Here is a 23,566-nt window from a genome sequence, read left to right as displayed (position 1 = left end):
TTCTTAAGATTTTTATGTGTGCGTATGTGACAGGAGTCAAGGTCTCCTCACCTTCGCCTACACACACGATTCTTAAGATTTTTATGTGTGCGTCACCTACACACACGATTCTTAAGATTTTTATGTGTGCGTATGTGACAGGAGTCAAGGTCTCCTCACCTTTGCCTTTATCTTCGTCAAAGTCAAGCAAATTTGAAAAAGGTGAGTTTGTTGGTCATGGGATGCATGCTTAATGGCCTCGCCACTGATGGAATTACCTTCAATGGTGTCACTTTCCTCATCTCTTTCTTTATTGGAACAAGTTATATAGGAGAATTGCTTTGTATCTTGTTGTGGTAGGGCCAGATAAGAAATAAGCGTTGACTTTGTTGCCATTCATGATTTGGTATGTCATCCATATGCATTAATGCTATGGTGGAGTCCTGTTAATGATTAGAGTTCTACCAAATTTTTTTTTAAGGATCCTAATATAACACATTATGTCGTATCAATATTTGAGTTCTAAATATTTTTTATATAGTCTAATTAATGATACGTAATTATATGACTACATACGTATTATATCAATTTTAAAATAAAAAATAACTTTAAAATTTTACTATTGTTCTTAAAATACAAAATTCAAACCTTGCACCTAGAATGATTAGAACTTTTTTATTCAACTTTTTTATTTTACAAACCTCTTTAAAACTTTACATTAGAGATGTCCTAAGCTGAATTAGTCAAAAGATAAAATCATATCTTTATTAACTTAATAAAGACAGGCTAGGTCATCTATCTATATACACATAATTATTTTAAATAAGGGGCACGAGTTCTTTCAGAAAAGTCTTGTTGTTCCCTATCTGTGTAAAATATGACACCTAAATAATAAATAAATAATAAGATTATTTGAAAAATAATCTTATTGGATTTTTTCAGAATTTTATGAAATTTTTCGGGATTTAAACGAATTCCATATGACACGTTTAAGGAGATAAATTAATTAGGCTTAGGGAAAGCTTGTTTGGATTATCATTTTAGTGGGAGTTGATTGAATTAATCCACGTATGGTTGGATTTTATTAACATAAGGTATAAAATTTTTAAACTAGGTTTTCTTTTTTCCTTTTTTCTCCCGATTGCTTTCTTCCTCTCCCAAATCCCTCGACCAAAGCTCTTCGCCTCCTCCCGATTCAGCATCGTCGATAGCCGAGCAGTGCTCTTTGTGCCCCTCGACGCTGAGCCCTCGCGACTTCATCGCACATCGATGCCACTGATGCCGACCATCCGCGTGAGATCCGCCGGTAACGTAGCAACTATTGCCAGCATGGGAGGTGAAGCTACTAGCAGATGATGCCACCCCATCTTTCGACCATGCTATCTCCTTCCTGTGCCAATCGTCGTCTGTGCCGCACTGCTTTTCGTCAGGGCAGACTTTGGGGCCAGCGTTGCTAGCCAAAGCAGTGGCCATGGCAGCGACTATTAAAGCCGACCAGCCATTTTCTCTCGATTTGCTTAACGTCGGCCGCTTATTCCACTGTGGGTTTCCTCGTTGAGAAGTCGCGATGGACAACCATAGCTCTGACCACAAGCAGATGCTGGTGATCTTCCCCTATTGCCTCTCTTCACCCATGATCAGATATGTGATCGTTGCCCCTTCACTTGATGTTAGCTTGGAAATGCCACAGTCGCTGCTATCGTGAGGGGCAACACCGTCAGCTATGGTGAGGGTCCCTGAAACTCCCTATGGTGTTGCTGTTCGGATGTATACTAAAAGCCTAGCTTTTTGTATAAATATTTATTTTGAAATAAGAATACATTTGTCAAATGTCTGCATTTAGTTTAATGCAGTTATCCATTTAATTCATATTATAGATAACATGGTGTGTGATGTCACACAGAAGATCATGTTATCTGTTCTTTATAAATTATAAATAGTATCTCACGACCAAGATGGATATGGACAAACCATTGGAACGGTCGTAGTGTAATTTGGTATTAGTTTATCTTGACTATAAGATTACACTAGTATATTATGAGTATATTGAGCAGGACCATTTGAGGTTGTTTCTTTTTATACTAACTGCAAAAAAGAACAAAACATATGTTATTATGGATGTGCGTACTCTTAATCCCGATATAATAATAAGCGCATATACTTAGTATTTATTTCTTTAATTTATCAATGGGTGAGATTTATTTTGTTAAATCAATAAACATGATAAGTTGGGAAATAATATTATTTATATGGTGTGTTGTTGATTATAGAAGGAAACTGTGTCCTAAAAATCTAGGTTGATGATGTCCCCTTAAGGAGCTCATAAGGATTATCATGTAAACCCTATAGGTGGACTTGGTCCGGCATGATAATGAAGTTGAGTGGTACTACTCTTGGAACTAGATGTTAATTAAGTGAGTTGTCAGTAACTCATTTAATTGGACATTCTATATCTTAAACACAGGGAGACTAACGCACTCATAATAAGAAGGAGCCCATAATGTAATATGAGATTGACGCGGTAGTTTAATAATAACTCTTTAGTGGTATGAGTTATTATTGATGAACTTGAGTTGATTGTTTAGGGCGAACACGGGAAGCTCAAGTCCATCGGGAGACCAAAATCAATTCCTTCTCTTGGTCCCTGTTGTAGCCTCTATAAAGCCTTGTATCCACTAAGTCCACTTAATTCATCGGGACTCCCTCACCAAGTGTCCGGTCAATACCTTTGACCCACTTGGACTTTCCTCCTTGTGCCAAGTGTCTGGTCAACCTTGACCCACTTCGACTTACCAATACCAGGTGTCCGATCAGCCTTGATCCACCTGGATTTTCCCGTGCCTGGCTTCACTCACCAAGACTTCCCTTCCGCCTAGCTTCACTCAACAGGACTTTCTTTCTGCCTAGCTTCACTCACTAGGTCTTTCACCTGGCTTCACTCACCAGGATTTTCAACTGCCCGGTTTCACTCACCAGGACTTTCCATCTGCCTGGCTTCACTCACCAGGACTTTCCTTCTACCTAGCTTCACTCACTAGGTCTTTCACCTGACTTCACTCACAAGAATTTTCCAACTGCCCGACTTCACTCACCAGGACTTTTCTTTCTACCTAGCTTCACTCACTAGGTATTTTCACCTTGCTTCACTCACCAGGATTTTCCTTCTGCCTAACCTTCCAGTTAGGACTTTCCCAGTCAAGTATCTGGTCAACCTTGACCTACTTGACTCTTCTTCAACCCAATCTGATCAAACCCTGATCAGAGGGGAATTGTACCAACAATCTCCCTAGATGAACGATGGCACCTGCAATCTCCATGTATTGTCAGTCTCCATGTATTATCAAACATCGAAATCCAAACACCAAGACTCAAGCTTGAATCAACTCAAGCTCAGTCAAACAGGTCAACCTTGACCTAGGGAATATTGCACCAACACAGATAACCTAGTAGATCCTTTCACTAAGGTCCTTCCGGCGAAAGCTTTTGATCGGCATGTTGAGGGGATGAGAATCAGATGTATGGCAGCAGTTATGGCAACATAGTCTTTTAGTATAAGTGGGAGATTTTTAGAGTATATACTAAAAGTCTAGCTTTTTGTAAACAATTATTTTGAAATAAGAATCACAATTGATCAAATGTCTACATTTATATGCTAAGTGTAGTTGTCCATTTAATTTATATTGTAGATAACATGGTGTGTAGTGTCACACACAGAAGATCATGTTATCAGCACTTTATAAATTATAAATAGTAGCTCACGACCAAGATGGATAGGGACAAACTATTGGAATGGTCGTAGTGTAATTTGGTATTAGTTTATCTTGACTATAAAATTACACTAGTACACTATGAGTGTATTGAGCAGGACCATTTGAGGTAGTTTTTTATACTGACTGCATAAAAGAACCGTGCCTTTGTTATTAGGGAAGGGCATACTCTTAATCCCGATATAATAACAAACACGTATACTTAATGTTTATTTCTTTAATTTATCAATGGATGAGATTTAGTTCGTTAAATCAATATGTCTGATAAGTTGGGAAATGATATTATTTATATGGTGTGTTGTTAATTATAAAAGGAAACTGTGTCCTAGTGATCTTGGTTGATGATGTCCCCAAGAGCAACTCATAAGGATTGTCATGTAAACCCTGCAGGTGGACTTAGTCTGATATGACGATAAGGTTGAGTGGTACTACTCTTGGAGCTAGATATTAATTAAGTGAGTTGTCAGTAACTCATTTAATTAGTTGACATTTGATATTTTAAACACAGGGAGATTAGCGCACTCATGGTAAGAAGGAGCCCATATTGTAATATGGGATTGGTGCGGTAGTTCAATAATAACTCTTTAGTGGTATGAGTTGTTATTGATGAACTTGAGTTGGGTGTTCGGGGTGAACACGGGAAGCTCAAGCTCATCGGGAGACCAAAACCAATTCCTCCTCTCGGTCCCTGTCGTAGCCTCTTATTTATAAAGTCTTATATCCACCTAAAATCCAACTTCTTACCCATCTCAATGGGGCCGGCTAAGCTAAGCTTGGAGCCCAAGCTAGGGCCGGCCAAGCTTGGAGCCCAAGCTAAGTGGCTGACTACAATTAATTAAAAGGGTGTTTTAGTTTTTAAAATTTTTCCTTATGTGGAAGCAATGATTTTAAAAGAGAGTTTAGAAAATTTTAAAATCTTTTAAAAGAGAGATTTTAATTTTTGAACCTTTCATTTTTTGTAACCATCCACATGTTTTAAAAGAGAGATTTTAATTTCTAAAAATTTTGCTTTTATAACTAGTCAACCATGAAGGGATTCAAAAGAGGATTTTTTTATTTTAAAATCTTTCCTTAAAAGGATTTAAAGGATACATTTTAATTTTAAAAATTTTTCCAGAAACAAATAAGGAAGTTTTAATTTTTTGTATTTAAAACTTTCCTTATTTGGAGGACATAAGGTGGCTGGCTATAACAATGAGGAAAAGGAGGTTTTAATTTTTATTTTAAAATTTTCCTTTTTAGTCATTAGCAAGGAAAATAAGGAAATTTTAATTATTTCTAAAATTTTCCTTTTTTGCCTTGACCAAGGAATATAAAAGAGAGGGAGGGGGTGCTTTCATGAGATACAACACATCTTCTATTCCTCCTCTCTATTCCTTATGACCGGTCATTGCTCTTCCTCTTCTCTTCTTCTTTGGTGGTCGGTGGCATCATCTTTTGGAGATTGTTTGGTGGCCGGATCTTGCTTGGAGAAGAAGGAGAGAAAGGAGGCATTCTTTCCTTGTGTCCCTTGGAGATTGGTTGGTGGCCGAAAGCTTGGGAGGAAGAAGAAGGCTTGGGTGGTTCTCATTTTGGTAGATCGTCACTCACATGACGTCCAAGAGAAGAAGAGGAATACAACAGAAGATCAAGAGGTCTATAAGCTACAAGCGGTATAACTAGTAGTTTGTTTCCGCATCATACTAGTTCATTCCTTTTGTATAGATTTTGAAATACCAAACACAAGAGGTTTTCGATTTTAGGTTATCGTTTTGTAATCAATTTTGTGTTTTCGATTTCATGTTTCAATATTGTGCTTCTATTGAGGTCTCTATAATTAAACCTAGTTTACGGTTAGAAGTTTAAATTTCTGATTTCTTTGAAAGGCTTTGTCTAGGCAGTGGTGGATGATCCCATACCCAAGAAGGTCTGTGCCTCGCCACGTTTGTCCTGGAAGCCAATCTTTGAAATAGAAATTTAATCAACTTCTGTAATATGGTTTAACTTATGAAGAACACATTGGTTAAATTTGGAGTAAGAATGTTAAGTTCCGTTCTCAATCCAAATTTAACTTCTGAAGGACAACTTGGATTAATAATGTTAAGCATCGTTTGCAATCCAAGTTTGGACTTCAGTAGAGCACATGGGTAGCTAGGAAAGTTCTGTGCTTGTACAAAATTTTTGTACAGGAGAACGGAACGACATCCAGTAGTAGCGACCAACATGCCCTAGGGAGCAAAGGAGGTGCACATAGATCCATAAACCTCGAAGGCGATGCCATTGGACAATGCAAAGGTAGAACTAGCATCTATAAACCTCGAATGCGATGCCATCCAATGGTATGACTGGCTTGAAGCATGCCATGAGCCTCCAAAATGGGAGCAATTCAAAGAAGAACTCATCAATCAATTTGGTCCCTCTAGTTATGAGAATGTAGATGGAGAATTGGCCAAAATTCGACAGACTTCAACCGTACTAGAGTACCAAGGATGATTCAAGCGACTCTCTAATTGAACTCATGATTGGTCAAAAAAGTAACTACTGGGCACTTTTATTGAAGGACTTCTCCTTGATATATGACGAGAAGTAAAAATGAATCAACCGCGCACCATGAAGGCGGCCTTATCCTTTGCATGACTACAAGAAGAGAAGATCAATGAGGAAGGAAGAAGAAATAACAAGGTAATTCATGTAAACACATTGCATTATTCAACACCGGTAGATTGACAAAGGAAGAGATCAAGAAAAGGATGACAAAGGGATTATGTTGGCATTGCAATGAAAAGTGGCACTGCGGTCATCAATGCAAGCAAAATAGGATACTGATGATTGAACCAATAGAGAATTCTGAGGAAGAAGATGATTTCGATGAAGGTGAAACACAAGATAATATCAACGAAGTACAAGATGACTCTATGACAATATCAGTTCATGCCTTAGAAGGACTACAAACTCCGCAAACGATGAAGGTAAAATGATTCATTAAAAAGTAACCAGTAATGATACTTATAGATTCACGAAGCACCAACAATTTTCTACTCAACCTTGGCAAGAAGGCTTAAACAAAAAATAGAGCAAGCATCTACATTTGATGTTAAGGTGGCGGATGGAAGATCACTTACAAGTCCAGGAAAGTGTGATGGTATTAAAATTTTCTTACCAAATTATGAATTAATCACAGATCTCTTTCTTCTACCCCTAGATGGATGTGATGTTGTACTTGGAGCACAATAATTGAGAACATTAGGAGACATAATATGGAATTTCTCTCAAGTAACAATGCGCTTCCTAGATCAAGGAAAAGAAGTTTGCATCAATGGCAAGAGACAAGATGTTATGACATCAATCAGTAGTTATCAAGTAGAGTGATTATTAAAGAAAGATTACTCCATTTTTCTCATCAACTCTCCATCAAAAAGGATCCTAAAAGTACCTCACATACCCCTCAAGAATTAGAGACACTTCTTTCAAAATTTTCTATGATATTTGCTGAGCTAAAGGGACTTCCTCCATCACGTTCACATGATCATCGTATACCTCTAATACCGGGGAGTGCACCGGCAAATGTTAGGCCTTATCACTACCCTTACATATAGAAGGAGATAATTGAGAAGATTGTACAAGAGATGCTTCAAGCTGGTATTGTTCGCCCAAGTGTAAGTCCATATTCTTCTCCAGTACTGCTTGTACGAAAGAAAGAGATAAGTTGGCGGATTTGTATAGATTACCAGGCACTGAATAAAATTACAATGAAAGATAAGTACCCCATCCCCATCATTGATGAATTACTTGATGAATTAAGAGGTTCCTCATTCTTCTCAAAGTTGGGTCTTCACTCAGGCTTTTATCAGATAAGGATCTATTAGCCAGACATTCCAAAAACAACCTTTCGGACTCATGATGGTCATTATGAATTTCTAGTCATGCTTTTCAGTTTAACTAATGCACCTTCTACATTCCAAAGTTTGATGAACGATATTTTCAGGCTTTACCTCCGCAAGTTTGTTTTGATTTTCTTTGATGATATTCTTGTTTATAGTTCATCGTTCGAAGATCATTTGCATCACCTTTATAAAGTACTCACTCTTTTGCATGAGCATTCTCTTTTTGTGAAAAGATCTAGGTGCAGTATTGGGACAACTAAGGTGGAATACCTTGGTCATATTGTAATCCAAAAAGGAGTAGCTACTGACCTCTCAAAGGTGCTAGTTATGAAGGAGTGACCCACCCCAAAGAATATCAAGCCATTACGTGGTTTTCTGGATCTCACATATGCATTTAGATGGTGTTCTGAAGCAGAAAAGACATTTCAGAATTTAAAGGAGTCTTTGATGACAACATCCACTACAAGAAAAACCCTCATAGACATCGGTGGAACAACAACAGTTCTAAGCAAAAATCGATGTCTTTGAGTATTTTACACCGGTTTTTCTAAAAATCGGTATCTATGAGCGCAGATTTTCGCTCATAGACATCGGTTTTTTAGCCGATGTCTATGAGCACCTTTTTTTTTGTTAATAGACAACGGTTTTAACAACCCGATGTTAATGAACCAAAAATAATAATTTAATTTTTCCACCAGCCAAAATTTACAACACTTTACAAAGTTCCCTCCAAACCTAAACCAATATCGCGCACCTTCTCTCAACCTAAACCTAAACCTAAACCTAAACCTCCGACCATCTCTCTCAGCCTCATCTCCCTCTTCCCCTTCCTGGATCTCTTCCCCTTCCTGGATCGACGCCCCTTCCTCTCCCGATTAGGATCAAAACCACCTGCTTCGGTCCTAAGCAAAATCGCAGCATAAATCGTTCCATTCTGCCTCCTCGTCCGATCCTCTCTTCCTCCTCCTCCTTCCTCTCTTTGCTCTTCCCGGATAAGGTAGGGGCCGATGAGATCGCATCGAAGCACTTGATTCATTCGATTCCGGTTCCTGTTCGCGAAACCAGTTTCTTTCGATCGAGGTGATGGCGGACGTGCAGATGGGGGAGACGGAGACCTTCGCGTTCCAGGCGGAGATCAACCAGTTGCTGAGTCTCATCATCATCAACACCATCTACTCCAACAAGGAGATCTTCCTGCGCGAGCTGATTAGCAACGCCTCGGATGTGAGACATCGCTGCTTTCCATGTTGCTACTCCCGTTTTTTTCCCGTGTTGTCGTTGCTAAAGCAAATCGTGTGACTGCAGGCACTCGATAAGATCCGGTTCGAGGGTCTCACCGACAAGAGCAAGCTGGACTCCCAGCCGGAGCTCTTCATCCGCCTCGTGCCTGACAAGGCGAACAAGACGCTTTCCATTATCGAAAGCGGCATCGGCATGACCAAAGTTGGTAATTTCTCTTCTCCGCACCTTGTCGGGATGACGCCGCCGTCTTGATGAACGCTCAAGGTAATGTAGTCCGAGAAATGCCCTAATTTTTGGCTCCTCACGCTTACGATCGCTTTTCCTGGTAGCCCGTAGGCGGCATTAGCCCCGTGATGTTCGGAGCGCAGCTGTCGGCAAAAGAGGACGAGAGCTTGAGCAAGAGGTAGGGAATGGCTTATATAGTGACGTCTGTTCTTTCTTTTTCTTATTTTCTTGTTAAGGTTTATTTCTGATCTTGTTTTCGCCTCTCACTCAGTTTGATTCGAGTTCCATGGTGAGAAAATTGTCGTTTTGTTTTCCTCCCATTATCGACTTCCTTGATATGACGAGAAGAAAGGGTTTTACAATAGAGCATGTAGCAGTGTAATAGTTCCGAATGTTGCTGATCTCCTTGCTTTACAACCCGCAGCTTCATTTTCTCCTATTTTCCTCCAGTTCTTGTGTTCTTCTATTTTATTTATCAATTTTTCTAAATTTTGTTTATGCCACCTCAGTTGACCTAGATTCTCCTTTGTATCACAGACTCGAGTTTACTTGATACTGGAATATGCAGCTAAAGGTGAACTCTACAAGGAACTACAGAAGTCCAAATGCTTCAGTGAGAGGCGAACTGCTACAGTGAGTTCTTTGCAAACACACACTAACGGTTATCAGTGTATGAGCTTTTATCTATTATTGCCAATGAAGGACTAACACTCTAATCATGTACCCATAGAATTTGCAGTTCCTTTCTCACTGTATGTACAAGTGTATGAGCTTTTTGTACTGATATATGAGTGATGATATTGGAACTCAAAGAAGAAGCACTGCAACCGCCCAATCTTCAAAACATTCATCGGAGGATCAATGAAAGTGAGTAAGCCTATCTCCCTTTAAGAGAAATAATCTAAACTTATTACGAAGCGAGATCCCTAGATTTTTGAATCGCCTACATATGTTGCGGAGTGCTATGCTTCTTAGCCAGTTACTCTATATAATTCTTACATCAGTTGCTTCTATATGACTGTATCATTTTTAGATTATAGCATTGCACATTTTGTAAATAATTTGCTCTTTGTTTTGATGGGTTTTTTCTGATGGTTGTTGACATGAATTTTGAATCTTGACCTTTGAAATTGTGATTTTCTTGCATTGTTGTCCTATTTTCATACACTTTTACATGTTTTTTTCTTCTCTTTTTTCATTGAATTAAATCGCCATCTATGTGCCACTAGCTGACATGTGGATGCTTGTGGTTGGGTTTCTGATTGCATGTGCTTTGTGCGATTTTGCAACTAGAATGGATGTAATCAATTATGCAATATTTGAATTTTTGTTAATCATGTGTCTCTTTCACAATTCTGAAAGCTATCAATAAGCTTCATTCTTTAAAATCAAATCAAGATGGATAGGGTTTCTTTTGTAATTGTTTACGTAGTTTACAACAATTCTTAGTGATCAAACTCGACAAGGATGGATGACAAATTAGCTGATACTGTGACTGTTGGGAGCAATTTAATTTCTATAGTAAAGTTGAAAGATTTATGGCCATTCTTAATGCATTCATTGACTTCATACAGGTAATTTGTCTTTGTAGAACTCAAGTTTACCACCCCTATCACTACAAGAAAAGAAAGAAAAAAGCTTAAAGACAATGCTTTTCTATGTGGCTAGAAAAAAAACATATCATTCTGGTGAAAAGAAAGAGGACTACTTCTTATCTTGTTGGATGGGAAAGGATAGCACTCAGGTAACTACCAATAACCAAGTGTCCTCTTAAGGAACCAAAAGAGTAGTAGTTATACTCCTATCCCGCAGCTCTATGATGCAGAGTTGCTTATAGTTCAATGAGCTTCTAATTAGGTTTATCATCACAATGTGAATTTCTTATTTCCAGGACGATCAACTAATGGCTCTACAACTGGCTACTAAAATGTGGATCTCCTTGAAAAGGAGACCAGTGCAGGTTCTTATAAGTTTAAATTTACTAATCTTTATCTATGAACTTGATAAACTAAACTTCTTCATGAAATTCATCTCTTGCAGGGATGCATATTTCAAGGGAAAGAGCCGCTACAATTCATCGCACTTTTCCATCCCATGGTTGTTTTGAAGGTACCACCTACTAATTATTAATTATTTACCACTTTGATCTAGCATGTCTAGGAAAAACATTTCACAGTCTTTTTTGTTAACTGTTATATTACAATTATTTCTCTTAAATAGGGTGGAGTCGGTTCTGGGTAAAAAGCTTAATTTCAGAAAAAAAAAAAACCTGAGTGATGAAACTTATGCTCCTGATGGCATTGCGCTGATCCAAGTATCTGGTACATCATCCCACAACCGTAAGGCAATGCAAGTAGATGCGGTATGACTATTCACATTTTTGTTATTCATACTTTAATTTTTATCTACAATCTTCTTGTATTTAAAATTAGATGGGAGAAAGAGCCATCAAAGCTCTCACCAACCGAGCTACATGACACCTATCATCTTCATTTTTGTAATTAAGAAAAAAAACATAATTATCATTTAGATACTTGAGTACTACAATTACAATGGCGTTATCTGTTTTTTTAGGTGGCGGCATCCTTAAATTCCTATGATTGTTTTGTTTTGCAATCTGGGAATATAGTTTTCACGTAAAATGAAAGTTCAAGTACTCATGAACAGCAATAGTGGGTTGATCAGACAGCAGAATTTTTGAAGGTATAATATGTAAAAATGTTAAAAAGATTTTGTGCCTAAATATCATCCTCTATTTCTTTTGTGCTAACATGTTAGTCCATTTGACATTCATATAATTAGTTAATTGAATTTGGATAGAATATAAACGAGACAACAATTTTATATTATGGTTACCAACTTTGAATTATAAACATATTTCGGTCAGCAAGTTATCTTTGTTATCTTTTCCATTGTGGAGCATCCATATAGGTTAATCATTGAATGATTGAACTTGCGAGGCACAATTATAGGTTGGAAAAGATTTTAAAAGTTATCAGCAATATCTCAGGTGCAAATAGTCCTTCTATACATTTTCAGAGAAATATGATGTACTCCTAGATCTGTTGCTTCCATACAGTTTAAAGAGTGATTCTTTATCCAACGTCATGGTTCTACAAGATTTCTCTTTCGCCTGCAGTCAAGTGCTACGCTGAAGCATTGCAAAGAGGGAACAGAAAGCTCGGCTTTCTGGTTTGCTCTTGGTGGGAAGCAAAATTTTTCCAACAAAAAGAGCACTCAAGATGTTGTTAGAGATCCTCACTTGTATACCTTTACATTTAAGCAAGGTCGGACATATCTTTTTTCCAATTTCCAAGTCATTGTTACCTTCTATGCTATCCTTCATTCAACGTTCTAACAACTGTGTTCATTTGTGATCAACAATGATTTGGCTCAAAATTGAGGAAATATAACCCCCAATCCTTCTTCCCTCATTTATGTCAAAGGAAACAGAGGAAAAGGGTGTATGGTGAAATCCTGGTTCCATATGTGTTTGTTTTATATCAACCTGTAATGGAGCAACATTTGTTTTTGTGACGAGGTGTTGCACATTCTTGGTACTGAACTTCTTTTGTCTGTTGCTTTCATAGATACATCATGTCGGCTTCTCGGCTCCTACACCAATTCAGGCTCAGTCATGGTCAATTGTCTTAAGGGGGCGTGACATTGTGGCCATTGCAAAGACAGGATCAGGAAAAACAGTAGGCTTTCTAATGCCAGGGTTTGTTGTTCTCAAACGCAATCATAATAATTCTAAGATGGGTCCTACTGTACTGTACTAATTTTGTCACCAACGAGGGAGCTGGCCACTCAAATACAGGATGAAGCAGTCAAGTTTGGTAAATCATCAAGAGTATTTTGTGTGGTATGTTTGATGATAGTTGTTACATTCCTTATTTTGATTTTTTTTTTGTTTGCATGATAATGAGTCAGCAATAAAAAAAATTCAATACTCCTGAGGACCAAATGCACCCATGCTCTTATGCCATGAGTCCATGGACAGATGTCTTGGGACTAACCAGGTACAGCCATTATGCTTTAGAAAATGTCATTGTTTTACAGTGAAACGAGATGGTTATACTTAGTATCCGTTATGGGACTAATATATTATTTATGTGTTTTTACAGTTTACAAATCTCAAGTACTCCAGAGTTGAAATTGATGAAGTGCGGTTCGAGTGGGCTGAATGCATGCTAGATTACATTTGAGTAGGAAAGGTATTTGAATTTTGAAAACTTTGGTTGATGCATGCATTTGCATGGAATGTAAATTGCGGATATTACCTTGATGTGTACAATATTTATTACCTTTTGATGTTGTAAAAAGAATTTGTGTATTTTATGGATACTGTTGTAAGAAGAATATTTATGTAATTTGTGAATATTTGTGTATTTTATGGATATTGTTGAAGAAAAATATGCCTAATTTGTGAATATTTGTATATTTTATAGATAGTGTTGTAAGAATAATATTGGTGCATTTTATTGGTTTTTCACTGTTTCGGAAATTGAATTTGTGTCGTTAAACAAACTTGATATTACATCGATTTTCCACCGCTGCAAAACCGGTGTCATTAGCTAATATTACATCGGTCATATACCGCTGCCAAAACTGGTGTTATTAACATATAATATTACATCGGTTTTACACCCGATGTCGTTAAGTGATACTACATCGGTTTTAACCCGATGTCTAAAATGACAGACCTTTTACATCGCCTTCATAGACATCGATCGAAAATATAATAGACATCGGTGGAAAATCGATGTCTATGAGGGTTTTTGTTGTAGTGATTAGTTCTTGCAATAACTAATTTCAATAAGCAATTTGTCATTGAAGCCGATGCATTCAGAGTTAGAATCGAAGCAGTACTTAGGCAAGAAGGACAACCATTAGCTTTTACTAGCAAAGCACTATCTCCTCAACAACACCTTCCTGGAGTGAATTTAGATGGTGAAGTTAAATTTCAACCTTATGCTATTTTAGAAAGGAGACTTGTGAAGAAGAACAATCCAACGACGATTAAGTTGTTAATTCAATGGAATAATTTATCTATCGATGATGCAACATGAGAATTATATGATACTATTCAAGAAAAATTTTCAGAGTAAATTGATAAACAACCTTGAGGACAAGGTTGTTTTGAAGGGCGATGGAATGATAGGGTCCTTTAATGGATCTATTCATTTATATCCTTTAACTTTATTTCCTTTTCTAAAATAAGTTTTAGACCTTTTCCTTTTCTAAGATAAGTTTTAATAATACATTTTCTCTTGAAAATGTATTTTTATTTTAGACATTTTCTTTTGAAAAGGTAGTTTAGATCTCTATTTAAAGAGACGTTATGTAATTTTGGATGACAAGTAATTTTTCTTTTAATTAATCAATTTCATTTGATTATTGGAGATTGTGATCACCCTATCCCCCTTTTCATTTTTCTCTTTCCATTTTTTCACGTGATAGGCCCCTAGGTTCCTATAAGATATCTTGCATAGGTTTTTGATTTACCTCTAAATGATGGTGTTGAAAAGTTGCATTAGAGTAGGTCTTGGTGAGTTCTGAATTTTTGGTTTTTGATATGCGATTCGATTCTTGTACAGATTTTGTTTTTTTTCCTGCATTTGTTTTTGATGTACATCTAGATGATTGTGATGAATTTCTGTATTAGTAAAAACACAAGCCTTGTTGTAGGAGTGGGATGGGAAATGGATATTGAGTTTTCTGCATTGGTGTGATGAACAACTTGTTGGTGGTGTGGGTTTGTGAGCATGAGATGAGGCTCTATTTTTGCATTTTCGGTTATGATTCTTGTATTTGTGCTATGTGAACATCTCGGGTTTGATAGTAGATGCAGATAGAGAGGAACTAGAATGATTTTGCGATCAAATTGTGATTTATTTGTAGGGATTGGAATTTTTGCGTTGTTTTAGTAATTGCCTTCCATTGTTACCTATTGATACTTAGATTGTTTATGTATTGTTAGCAATATCAAATGGATCAACTAATGAATGATAGTAGAAGAATGTTGCATGATTACTTGTGTGTTTAGACATGATTAAATAAAGTTTCTCTATATGGCTAACTAAATCAACATGAGCATGAGTGGTAACAATATGGGATGAGTGCCTTGGGATGAGCTCTGGGGAGGACTCTTCCAAGCATAAATGATGAGGATATATAGAATGGTAATGGTTAAATGTTTCATTTTTCGAAAGAGGTACCTCACAACGAGACATGAATAAGGAGTAAAAATATGGGCTCAATAAATACAAATATGGTTGTCACAATTGTTCCATGTTTACTCTTAGTTGGTATATTATAGTTTCTTCTTTTCCTACGTACATGCAATACCATATTTAAGTTAACAGTACTTGTTATTTTCTTGTATGCAGGGACCATCGTTATAGTGAAGTTTTCTTTGAGATGGTAAATGACCTATGTTTATTTATGTCGAATGTAGACTTTGTTTTACAGCACTCGTATTGTATCTATTCAGAAAATATACTTGCTGGGTTGTAAACTCACAATAAAAGTAATGCAGGTGGGGAGGATAGCGCCCAAGCTGTGATGGGGAATGTGGAGGTAGAGTAGTTGAGGAGATAAGATGAAATGCATGATACACTGTCCGGTAGGGTTGTAAATGAACCTAACATTCGTAAACAAGCTTAGTGTTCGACTTGGTAAGAGTTTGTTTATGTTCGTTCAATATACATAAGTTTAATTAAACAAACAAGCTTGAACAGCTCGTTAAAATAAACAAACAAGCTTGAACATATATGTGTTCGGCTCATTAACGTTCGTGAACAGTATTCGTGAACAACGTTCATGAACAGTGTTCGTGAACAACGTTCATGAACAATGTTCACGAACCATATTTATTAATAAAACTTTTTTCAATATGCTAAATAAATAATAAAATAAAATAAATAAATTTAAATTATCAAACTCAATAATCAATCAAACAACTAAAAAGTTTCAAACAATCAAACAAGCTTGAATTAAGAGCTTGATAACATCTGAACGAACCAAGCTCGAACTAAGCTCAAGCCAAGCTCTAACCAAGCTCAAGCCATGCTTCAAACAAGCTTAATCTCATAAAAAATAAACCAAATCAAGCTTGAACACTCATTTCAAAATCTTGGCTGATTTTAAGCTCGGCTTGGTTATCTTATCAAATAAGCTTGAACAACCCAAAGCTCGGCTCGGCTCGGCTCAGCTTATTTACTGTCTTACTATCCGGGGCCTCTAAGTGATGTCATCCGTTTTGAGATTTGATTGCTAGTTATGAGTTGGAAACTAATTCTTATTGGGGGATTTTTATGGATTTTCCATTTGAAAAAGACATGCTGAGTTTTGAGGTTCATATGAAATAACAGTGCCGGCCTTGAGTGGTCAAGGTGGGGCCGGTGCACAAGGCCCATCTCCCTAGTGGGCCTCATTTTTTAAATTTTAAAATAAAGTTATGATATTTTTCATAGTATTAACTAACATTCCTATATCAATAAAAAAAAATTTAATTAAAAATGATCTAATTATAAATTATAAATTATTATGGACTTTTTTTATAAAAGTGCTAAACCAAAGATAACACGGACAGTTTCTTCTTCCTCCACTCTTCTATTTCCCTAAACCCCTAAATGTCAACGCTCTTCCAACATTTTGCCTTTTGCTTTTTGAACCTTTTCGCCCGTGCCCATGCCGACACCGAGGCTGATGTCGAAGGCTCGACAAGCTTTATAGGGGGTAGACAACCCACCGGTCACACGAAGTCGTGAACGACAAACCCTAGTGATCTCGAGCGCCATCATCATAAATTCACAATTTCACAGTCACCTTTGGTCTTCGTGGTTGTTATCGCATCATCCGGTTGAAGTATCATGTTTCCATTTCTACTTACGCATCTATGATCAATTGTTTTACTTAAATATGTTTGGTTGGATTATACTTTTCATTGATTGTTAGTTTCAACATCAAATTAAAGTATTTTTTTCTCTGAAATATGTAGTTTTTGGATATCTAGGAATTAAGGTGGATAATTAAAGGGTGCGTCGTAGGCATTATGCCATTAATATGTGGTTTTAACATCAATTGTTTTTTTGCACCGGACCCTTCAAAGTCTAAGGCCGGCCCTGTGAAATAAATAGAAGGAAATTGAACCTTTTTCAGTAAAATGCATGATTCCAGTATATTTGATTGGAAAGACTCGAGTAAGGAGTAAGGATTGTTTCATATGGTGGTCAGAGTTCATGGTGGGTTAGAAAGCCGAAGAGCTGGCCTATAGAGCCCACATCCTTGATCGGCCATGCCGATCGGATAAGTCCCATGTGGACGCCACTCCTAACTTGAATCGGGTTTACTAAGGATTTGACTTCCTCATCCCCAACCGGCCTTACCGATCGGATAGGATCTATGTGGACATCCCTCTCGGCTTAGACCGGAGTTAATAGGTTCCCAACTCCCTCATCCCCGATTGGTCCTGTCAATTGGATAGGTTCCATGTGGACACCACTCCCCGTTTGGACAGGACTTACAAGGGACCCGACTCCATCATCCCCTATCGGTTCTACCGATCGGATAGATTCTTTACAAACTCTACTGATGATGTAAACCAGATCCACTAAGGATCCATCGCTCCCGATCAACCTTGCCAGTCGAACGAATTTCTCATGGGCCCCATTCCCAATGTTGACCTGGTTTTCTTGCTTCCCTATTCCCACTTCTTTGGACGGTCAACCAGAGGGGTTCTAGAAGAATCAATGAGGACTTGCTGAGCCGTTGTAACCCCGTTTCCTTTAATAAAAATATACGTGTGGATATCTCGTTCTTAGGCTTTAAAAACAGTGCTGCATTTTCCAAACTTAATCAAGGTTAGGAGTTTTCTAAAAGAAATTTTTTTCCTAGGAATTCCTTTGAATAAGGCTAGAATAAGAATTTTTTTCATTGCAGTAAGATTCTTTGTTTCCATTCTTAAATTCTAAAATAATAGAATTTTTGATAATATAACAATATTAAAAGAGATTTTTTATATATATTTATGATGTGATTTTTAATACTTTTGGATAAAGAATGAACCCACATTACATGAAAATTAATAGGTAATTACAAATTAATTGCTTATGGATTTTATTGTATTGGGTTTGTGACCCATTAGTCATGATGAATTATCAAAAATGTCCACGTGACATTGTATTTTATCGATCAATAACGTTAATAAATCTAATTGCGTAATTGAGATACATTACAAACATTATCTAGAGATTTCACGAAATCAAATCTAAATTATTTAAGATTATTAGTTTAATTATCATGTAAGGGCTAAATTTAGTTCAAACCTATTTTGAATTCACGAAGGCGAGTCTATAAAATTTGCATTCTATTTTTTTTTTAATTCACAAAGATGAACAATTTTAATCAATTTAGTTCAAACTAATCAATTTTAATGGATTCTTTCCCGGGATTCAGCATGGCGGGAGCTTTGTGTACCGGGCTACCCTTTATAATTGAAGAATTAATCTTAAAATTTTCCATTAGCCACAAGATAAATCGGGAAGCACTCGCGAAGGTCTATCCAAACAGTAAATATCTTAGCTAGTTTGTTATTCCATTAGAGTAAAATCTTTAACGCGCACAGCAATTAAGATTGGAATTTTAGATGCTTAGTTAATTATTTGAAGGATCTTATCATTGCACCGTAGATCCGGGGCGAATTCATAGCCTTTTCTGAATCATGACTTACGATGGAGGTGATAAAATCACATGAAATTTACAGCTCGTTTAGCTTCTGATTACCCATATCAGTATTTATTGCTAGGATTCAGACAGACAAAAATTAATCCACGGTTTAGCATTCATTTATTTCTTGCATGCAATTGTTTTTCTTCACCTTCTGTCATGTAACAATTTTTCATAAACCTGATTGCATCTATGTCGGATCATCGATATAATACAAATATCATCAGGTAAACTGAAAAGTGGAACAATGTCCCAAATGGTTCTACAAGTACATAACAGAAGTTTGCAAATACTTCCTATTTCACACAGCACCATTATTCATATTCTAGCTAGTAGAGCAGCATACAAGCTGGAGTGTTTCTCTTTGATAGGGAAGTACAATCAGCAAATTATAAGGCTTTCAAGTTCATCTTTGCCACTTTGTCTTCACCTTACAAACTTCACTGCGAGTTGCACATAGTCATAAATCCTGTCCACCATCTGGAAGAGAGCAATTCTGATGGACTTTTTCATAATCATTGCGCCCCAATATGCCCAAAATCCGACTATAAATCCCATAGCAATGAAGGCATAATCCAGAACTTTTTCAAGCTTGCTGCCATTACCATCATCATCATCTCTTGCATGAAGTGGACCTCGCTGGGCTTCATCACTAGGACACTCGGGTAGTGGCCAACCACAAAGGTCCTTGTTGCCAGCGTATATCGCAGGGTCATCGAAGGTTAAAAATTGATTCCCGGTTGGAATTCTTCCGGACAAGTTATTGAAAGAGAGATTCAAGTGACTGAGAAAGTTTAGAGCAGATAAGTTGGAGGGAATTGTGCCAGTGAGATTGTTCATTGACAAGTCAAGAGAAAATAACTCTGTCAAAACGGCAATGTTTTCAGGAATTATACCGGTCAAGTGATTGTTGGACAAGCTTAGGAAGTGCAAATCACGAAGCATCATTAGCTCGTTTGGGATTTCACCAGAAAGATTATTATGCGATAGGTCTATGCTGGTCACGAGGGAGAGAATTCTAATGTATTCATAGGTTGATCCTTTGGCAGTTATTAGGATCTTATCCTTTGGTCTATAAGAGCCCATAGGTGCCATTGCACATTGAAGATTATTATCATGGCATGGGTTAGAATTGGTATAATCTTGAAACATAGCCCTGAAATGTCCTACAGATGAAGGTATTTTACCAAATAATTTATTGAAAGAAAGATCCAAGACCTTAAGAGAAGTCAGGTATCCTATATTTATTGGGATGACACCGGTAAAAGAGTTTGAACTCAAACGCAAAATTTGTAGAGAAGTGAGATATCCAACCCATGTTGGTATTTTGCCTGACAATTTATTTTCACCGAGATCAAGAGTGATTAACAATTTACATTTTTTTAGGAAAGAAGGAAATTGTCCAGAGATACTATTATTGTTCAAATGTAAATACTCTAATGCATGAGGAAATGAGTTTTGACAATGTGGGAATGTACCAGATAAGTGATTGTTAGACAAATCAATGAAAAATATGGAAGTTAAATTACACAAGAAGGGTGGAAAACTACCATTTATATGGTTATTAGACAACACCAAAATTTGAGCGGAGGTTGTAATCGCTAAGTTCGTTGGAATTGGCCCTTCAAATGAGTTGTTTGAAAGATCAGTAAATGGAGAAAGAGTAGAAGGTATTAGACCACTCAAATTATTTGAACTTAAGTCAAGATATTGAAGCCTATTATTTGGAATGAAATTTGAGAACCAGAGTGGAATTGTTCCTGAGAGTCCTACTCCAGAAAGATACAGTGAATTCAAATACCTTTGGGATTGAATCCATGAAGGAAATGTACCTCCCAAATGACAGGAACTCATATCAATTTCATAGGCATGAAAAGGGGGATGCCAATCATTTGGTAGAATCACATCCAAGGAGTTAAAAGATATATTCAAATACGACAAGCTTGTAAGTTGAGAAAAGTGAGCTTCAGTTATGTTACCTTGCAGAGAATTTGAGGAGAGGTCCAGTTCCTCTAATTGAGCTAACAGTCCAAGGTTGGATGGAATAATTCCATTCAAATTATTGTCAGCAATGCGTAAGGATGATAACGCTGCTCCTTGTGGACAATTAGATAAGCCATCAAGTAGATCTGCTAACTCTCCGATGATATTGTTTAATGACAGATCTAGCATCCATAGGTTGCATAGGCGGCTAAAAGTCTTTGGTATTTCTCCAGTTAAGTGGTTCTCTGATACATCCAAATAACGCAGGTTGAAAATTCTGTCAATCGTTCTTGGTATTTCTCCAGTTAAGTGGTTCTCTGATACATCCAAATAACGCAGGTTGAAAATTCTGTCAATCGTTGTTGGTATTTCTCCAGTTAAGTGGTTCTCTGATACATCCAAATAACGCAGGTTGAAAATTGTGTCAATCGTTGTTGGTATTTCTCCAATTAAGTGGTTCCCTGATACATCCAAATAACGCAGGTTAAAAATTCTGTTGAAAATTTTGTCAATCGTTGCTGGTATTTCTCCAGTTAAGTGGTTCTCTGATACATCCAAATAACGCAGGTTAGAAATTTTGCCAATCGTTGTTGGTATTTGCCCAGTGAGAAAGTTGCCTTGTAAATCTAATATTAGCATATTTTGAAGACTCCCCAAAGTCTTTGGTATTTCTCCAGTAATCTTATTTTCAGACAAAGCTAAAATCTTCAAGGAAACCAAATTACCAACACTCTCTAGTATTGGTCCTGTGATATTGTTTCCACTCAAACATAGAAATACCAAATTCGTAAGGTTGCCGAGGCTCAACGGCATCTCTCCTGTTATATGATTTCCAAACAAATCAAGATACTCCAAATGGATAAGTTTCCCTATTGTTCTTGGAATATCTCCAGTTATTCGAGTGTAGGACATAGTCAAGTATCTCAAGCTTGTGTAATTCCCTAACATCTCTGGGATTCTCCCATAGATGTTGTTATCGTGTAATGCTAAGAACTCCAGTTGGTGCGGAAGGATCGACAAAATTGTTGAAATTTCTCCAGATAATAAGAAATTCCATCGCAAATCTAAATATTGCAACATTCTGCTAACATTCTTCAGAATTGTAGAAAATTCTCCTGCTAGTTGAGTATGGACCAAAACTAGCTTCCTCAAATTATGCAGAGCCCCCAAAGCAACTGGTAGCCCCTTTACATCAAACACCCTCATGCATTCAGATAGATCGAGGTGTTCAAGATTACTGGCATTAGACAACCACCTCAACATGGAAGCGCTGATGTTCCCTTCATACCTACTGAGATCGAGCATGGTGAGGGATGTGAGGTTAAATGTGGGTAATGAAGGTGGAACACATGGAAGACTTGCACGCCTCAAAATCAACACTTGTAGAGTAGGAATCAAATTAATTTGGTGGAGCCAATTGGTTGCTTTAGAGAGGTGGACACAACTCATATCGAGATATTGTAGAGAATTTAAGTTGGAGAGCCAACTCAAGTTGTTTGAGAATAGGCTTGGATATGTATAACAATTTCCAAGGTCAAGGTGTTGTATGTGGGAAAGATTCCCTAATACAGGAGGAATTAATCCATAAAAAAAGGCATTGGAGAGGTTAAGGTATTCCAAGTGCACAAGTGAGGCATTCATGGGAGGCACATGGGCATATGAGAAGTTATTAAAGCTCAAATCCAAGTATCTCAAATGCTTCAGTTCAAACAGAGAAGGATTTACCTTGCTCGCACCAATACGCTCCACTACCCATGGATTATAATCATAGGGATAGAAATCAATCTCCGCCCAAAGATAATATTCATAGGGGTTGCTACTAATCCCCACCCGTGGATTATATTCAAAGGGATAGTGAAGGTCAAGACTAGTGACAAAACCAGTAACATTGTCGCAAGCAACTCCTCTCCACTTGCAGCAATCATAGCCGGTCCATGAAGACAACCACTCGCCAGGATCATACATATCGCTCTTGATGGCAATCAAAGCTCTCCTTTCACTCTCTAGGCAGGTGTTCCCCTTGTTGGCATGTAGAGAATCATCACAGTTTGCTCTATTGCTCAACAGTATTAAAGCGGCAAAGATAACTATAGCATGCTTTGAGGAACTAGAAATTACCATGAAATCCCAATTAAGAGTCATTCGTAAGTTGATTCTCTCTCTAGGAAAGAGGGGAAGAAGATGTGAGTTGGAGGGAATGCAATACTTAGTTTGCATATATATAAGTTGTCTTAATCGTGTGAAAGTTCAATATACTTGGTTTCGATTGGAAAATTAGATGACTTTTATTCGTGATAGTCCAAGTCCAGTTAGACAATGTTGTCATTTTCATAATCAATGGTCACCTACTGCGACGATTGATCGATGAACAAGTCAATTTATTTTATTAATACAAATTTTCTTTTAAAATAGGAAAATGGACATTCAATTTTTAAACATTATGAGAAGTCCCTAATTACTCTTGTTATCATTTGATTTGTCTGACTTCCTCGAACGCAAGTGAAACTGCATCACAATTTATTCTTATTTCTTCTTGCTTGATCTAAAATTCATAAAGAAGGCAGGGGACGACAATACTACAAAAAGTCATCTTGGTGGCCTCCCATTGTGTTCCACGCCATAGGGGAGTAAATTTGATACTGAATAAACCTCCATGTAGGAGGATATTTTCCACCGGGTTCACCGGACCCTTGCTCTATGTCATAAATCTATCAAATGGCTATTAGCTTGGTTATGCCCCACGGTAAGGAGGGGACGATAAAAAAAATAATAAAT

General features: G+C 37.2%; 1 protein-coding gene and 1 long non-coding RNA gene across 2 annotated transcripts; one reads left to right on the top strand and one right to left on the bottom strand.

Annotated features, from left to right (window-relative positions):
• The first annotated feature begins 10,976 nt into the window (after positions 1-10,976).
• LOC122003960 lies at positions 10,977-11,316 on the top strand. The gene is made up of 3 exons (XR_006118174.1): positions 10,977-11,036; positions 11,117-11,185; positions 11,297-11,316. It is a non-coding gene; the product is annotated as an uncharacterized LOC122003960 (long non-coding RNA).
• Positions 11,317-19,234: 7,918 nt separating this feature from the next.
• On the bottom strand, positions 19,235-22,933 carry LOC122004594 (probable inactive leucine-rich repeat receptor kinase XIAO). Its single transcript, XM_042559457.1, has 2 exons — positions 20,788-22,933; positions 19,235-19,974 (listed from the first exon to the last, which is right to left on the bottom strand). Exons 1-2 carry the CDS (start codon positions 22,931-22,933, stop codon positions 19,235-19,237), a joined length of 2,886 nt encoding a protein of 961 aa, XP_042415391.1.
• Positions 22,934-23,566: the final 633 nt, after the last annotated feature.

The sequence above is a fragment of the Zingiber officinale genome, chromosome 7B, assembly GCF_018446385.1.
Source record: "Zingiber officinale cultivar Zhangliang chromosome 7B, Zo_v1.1, whole genome shotgun sequence".
NCBI classification, from domain to species: Eukaryota; Viridiplantae; Streptophyta; class Magnoliopsida; order Zingiberales; family Zingiberaceae; genus Zingiber; species Zingiber officinale.
The sequence above is the reverse complement of the archived record's forward strand: the minus strand, read 5'-3'. Positions and strand labels throughout refer to the sequence as shown.

Excerpts from the sequence above, each read along its gene's own strand:
- LOC122004594 (XM_042559457.1), bottom strand. The coding sequence starts at position 22,933 with ATGACTCTTAATTGGGATTTCATGGTAATTTCTAGTTCCTCAAAGCAT. Across the intron at positions 19,975-20,787 it reads CTCCTCAAATTCTCTGCAAG|GACATTTCAGGGCTATGTTT; the intron begins GTAACATAACTG and ends CTTCATCTGTAG.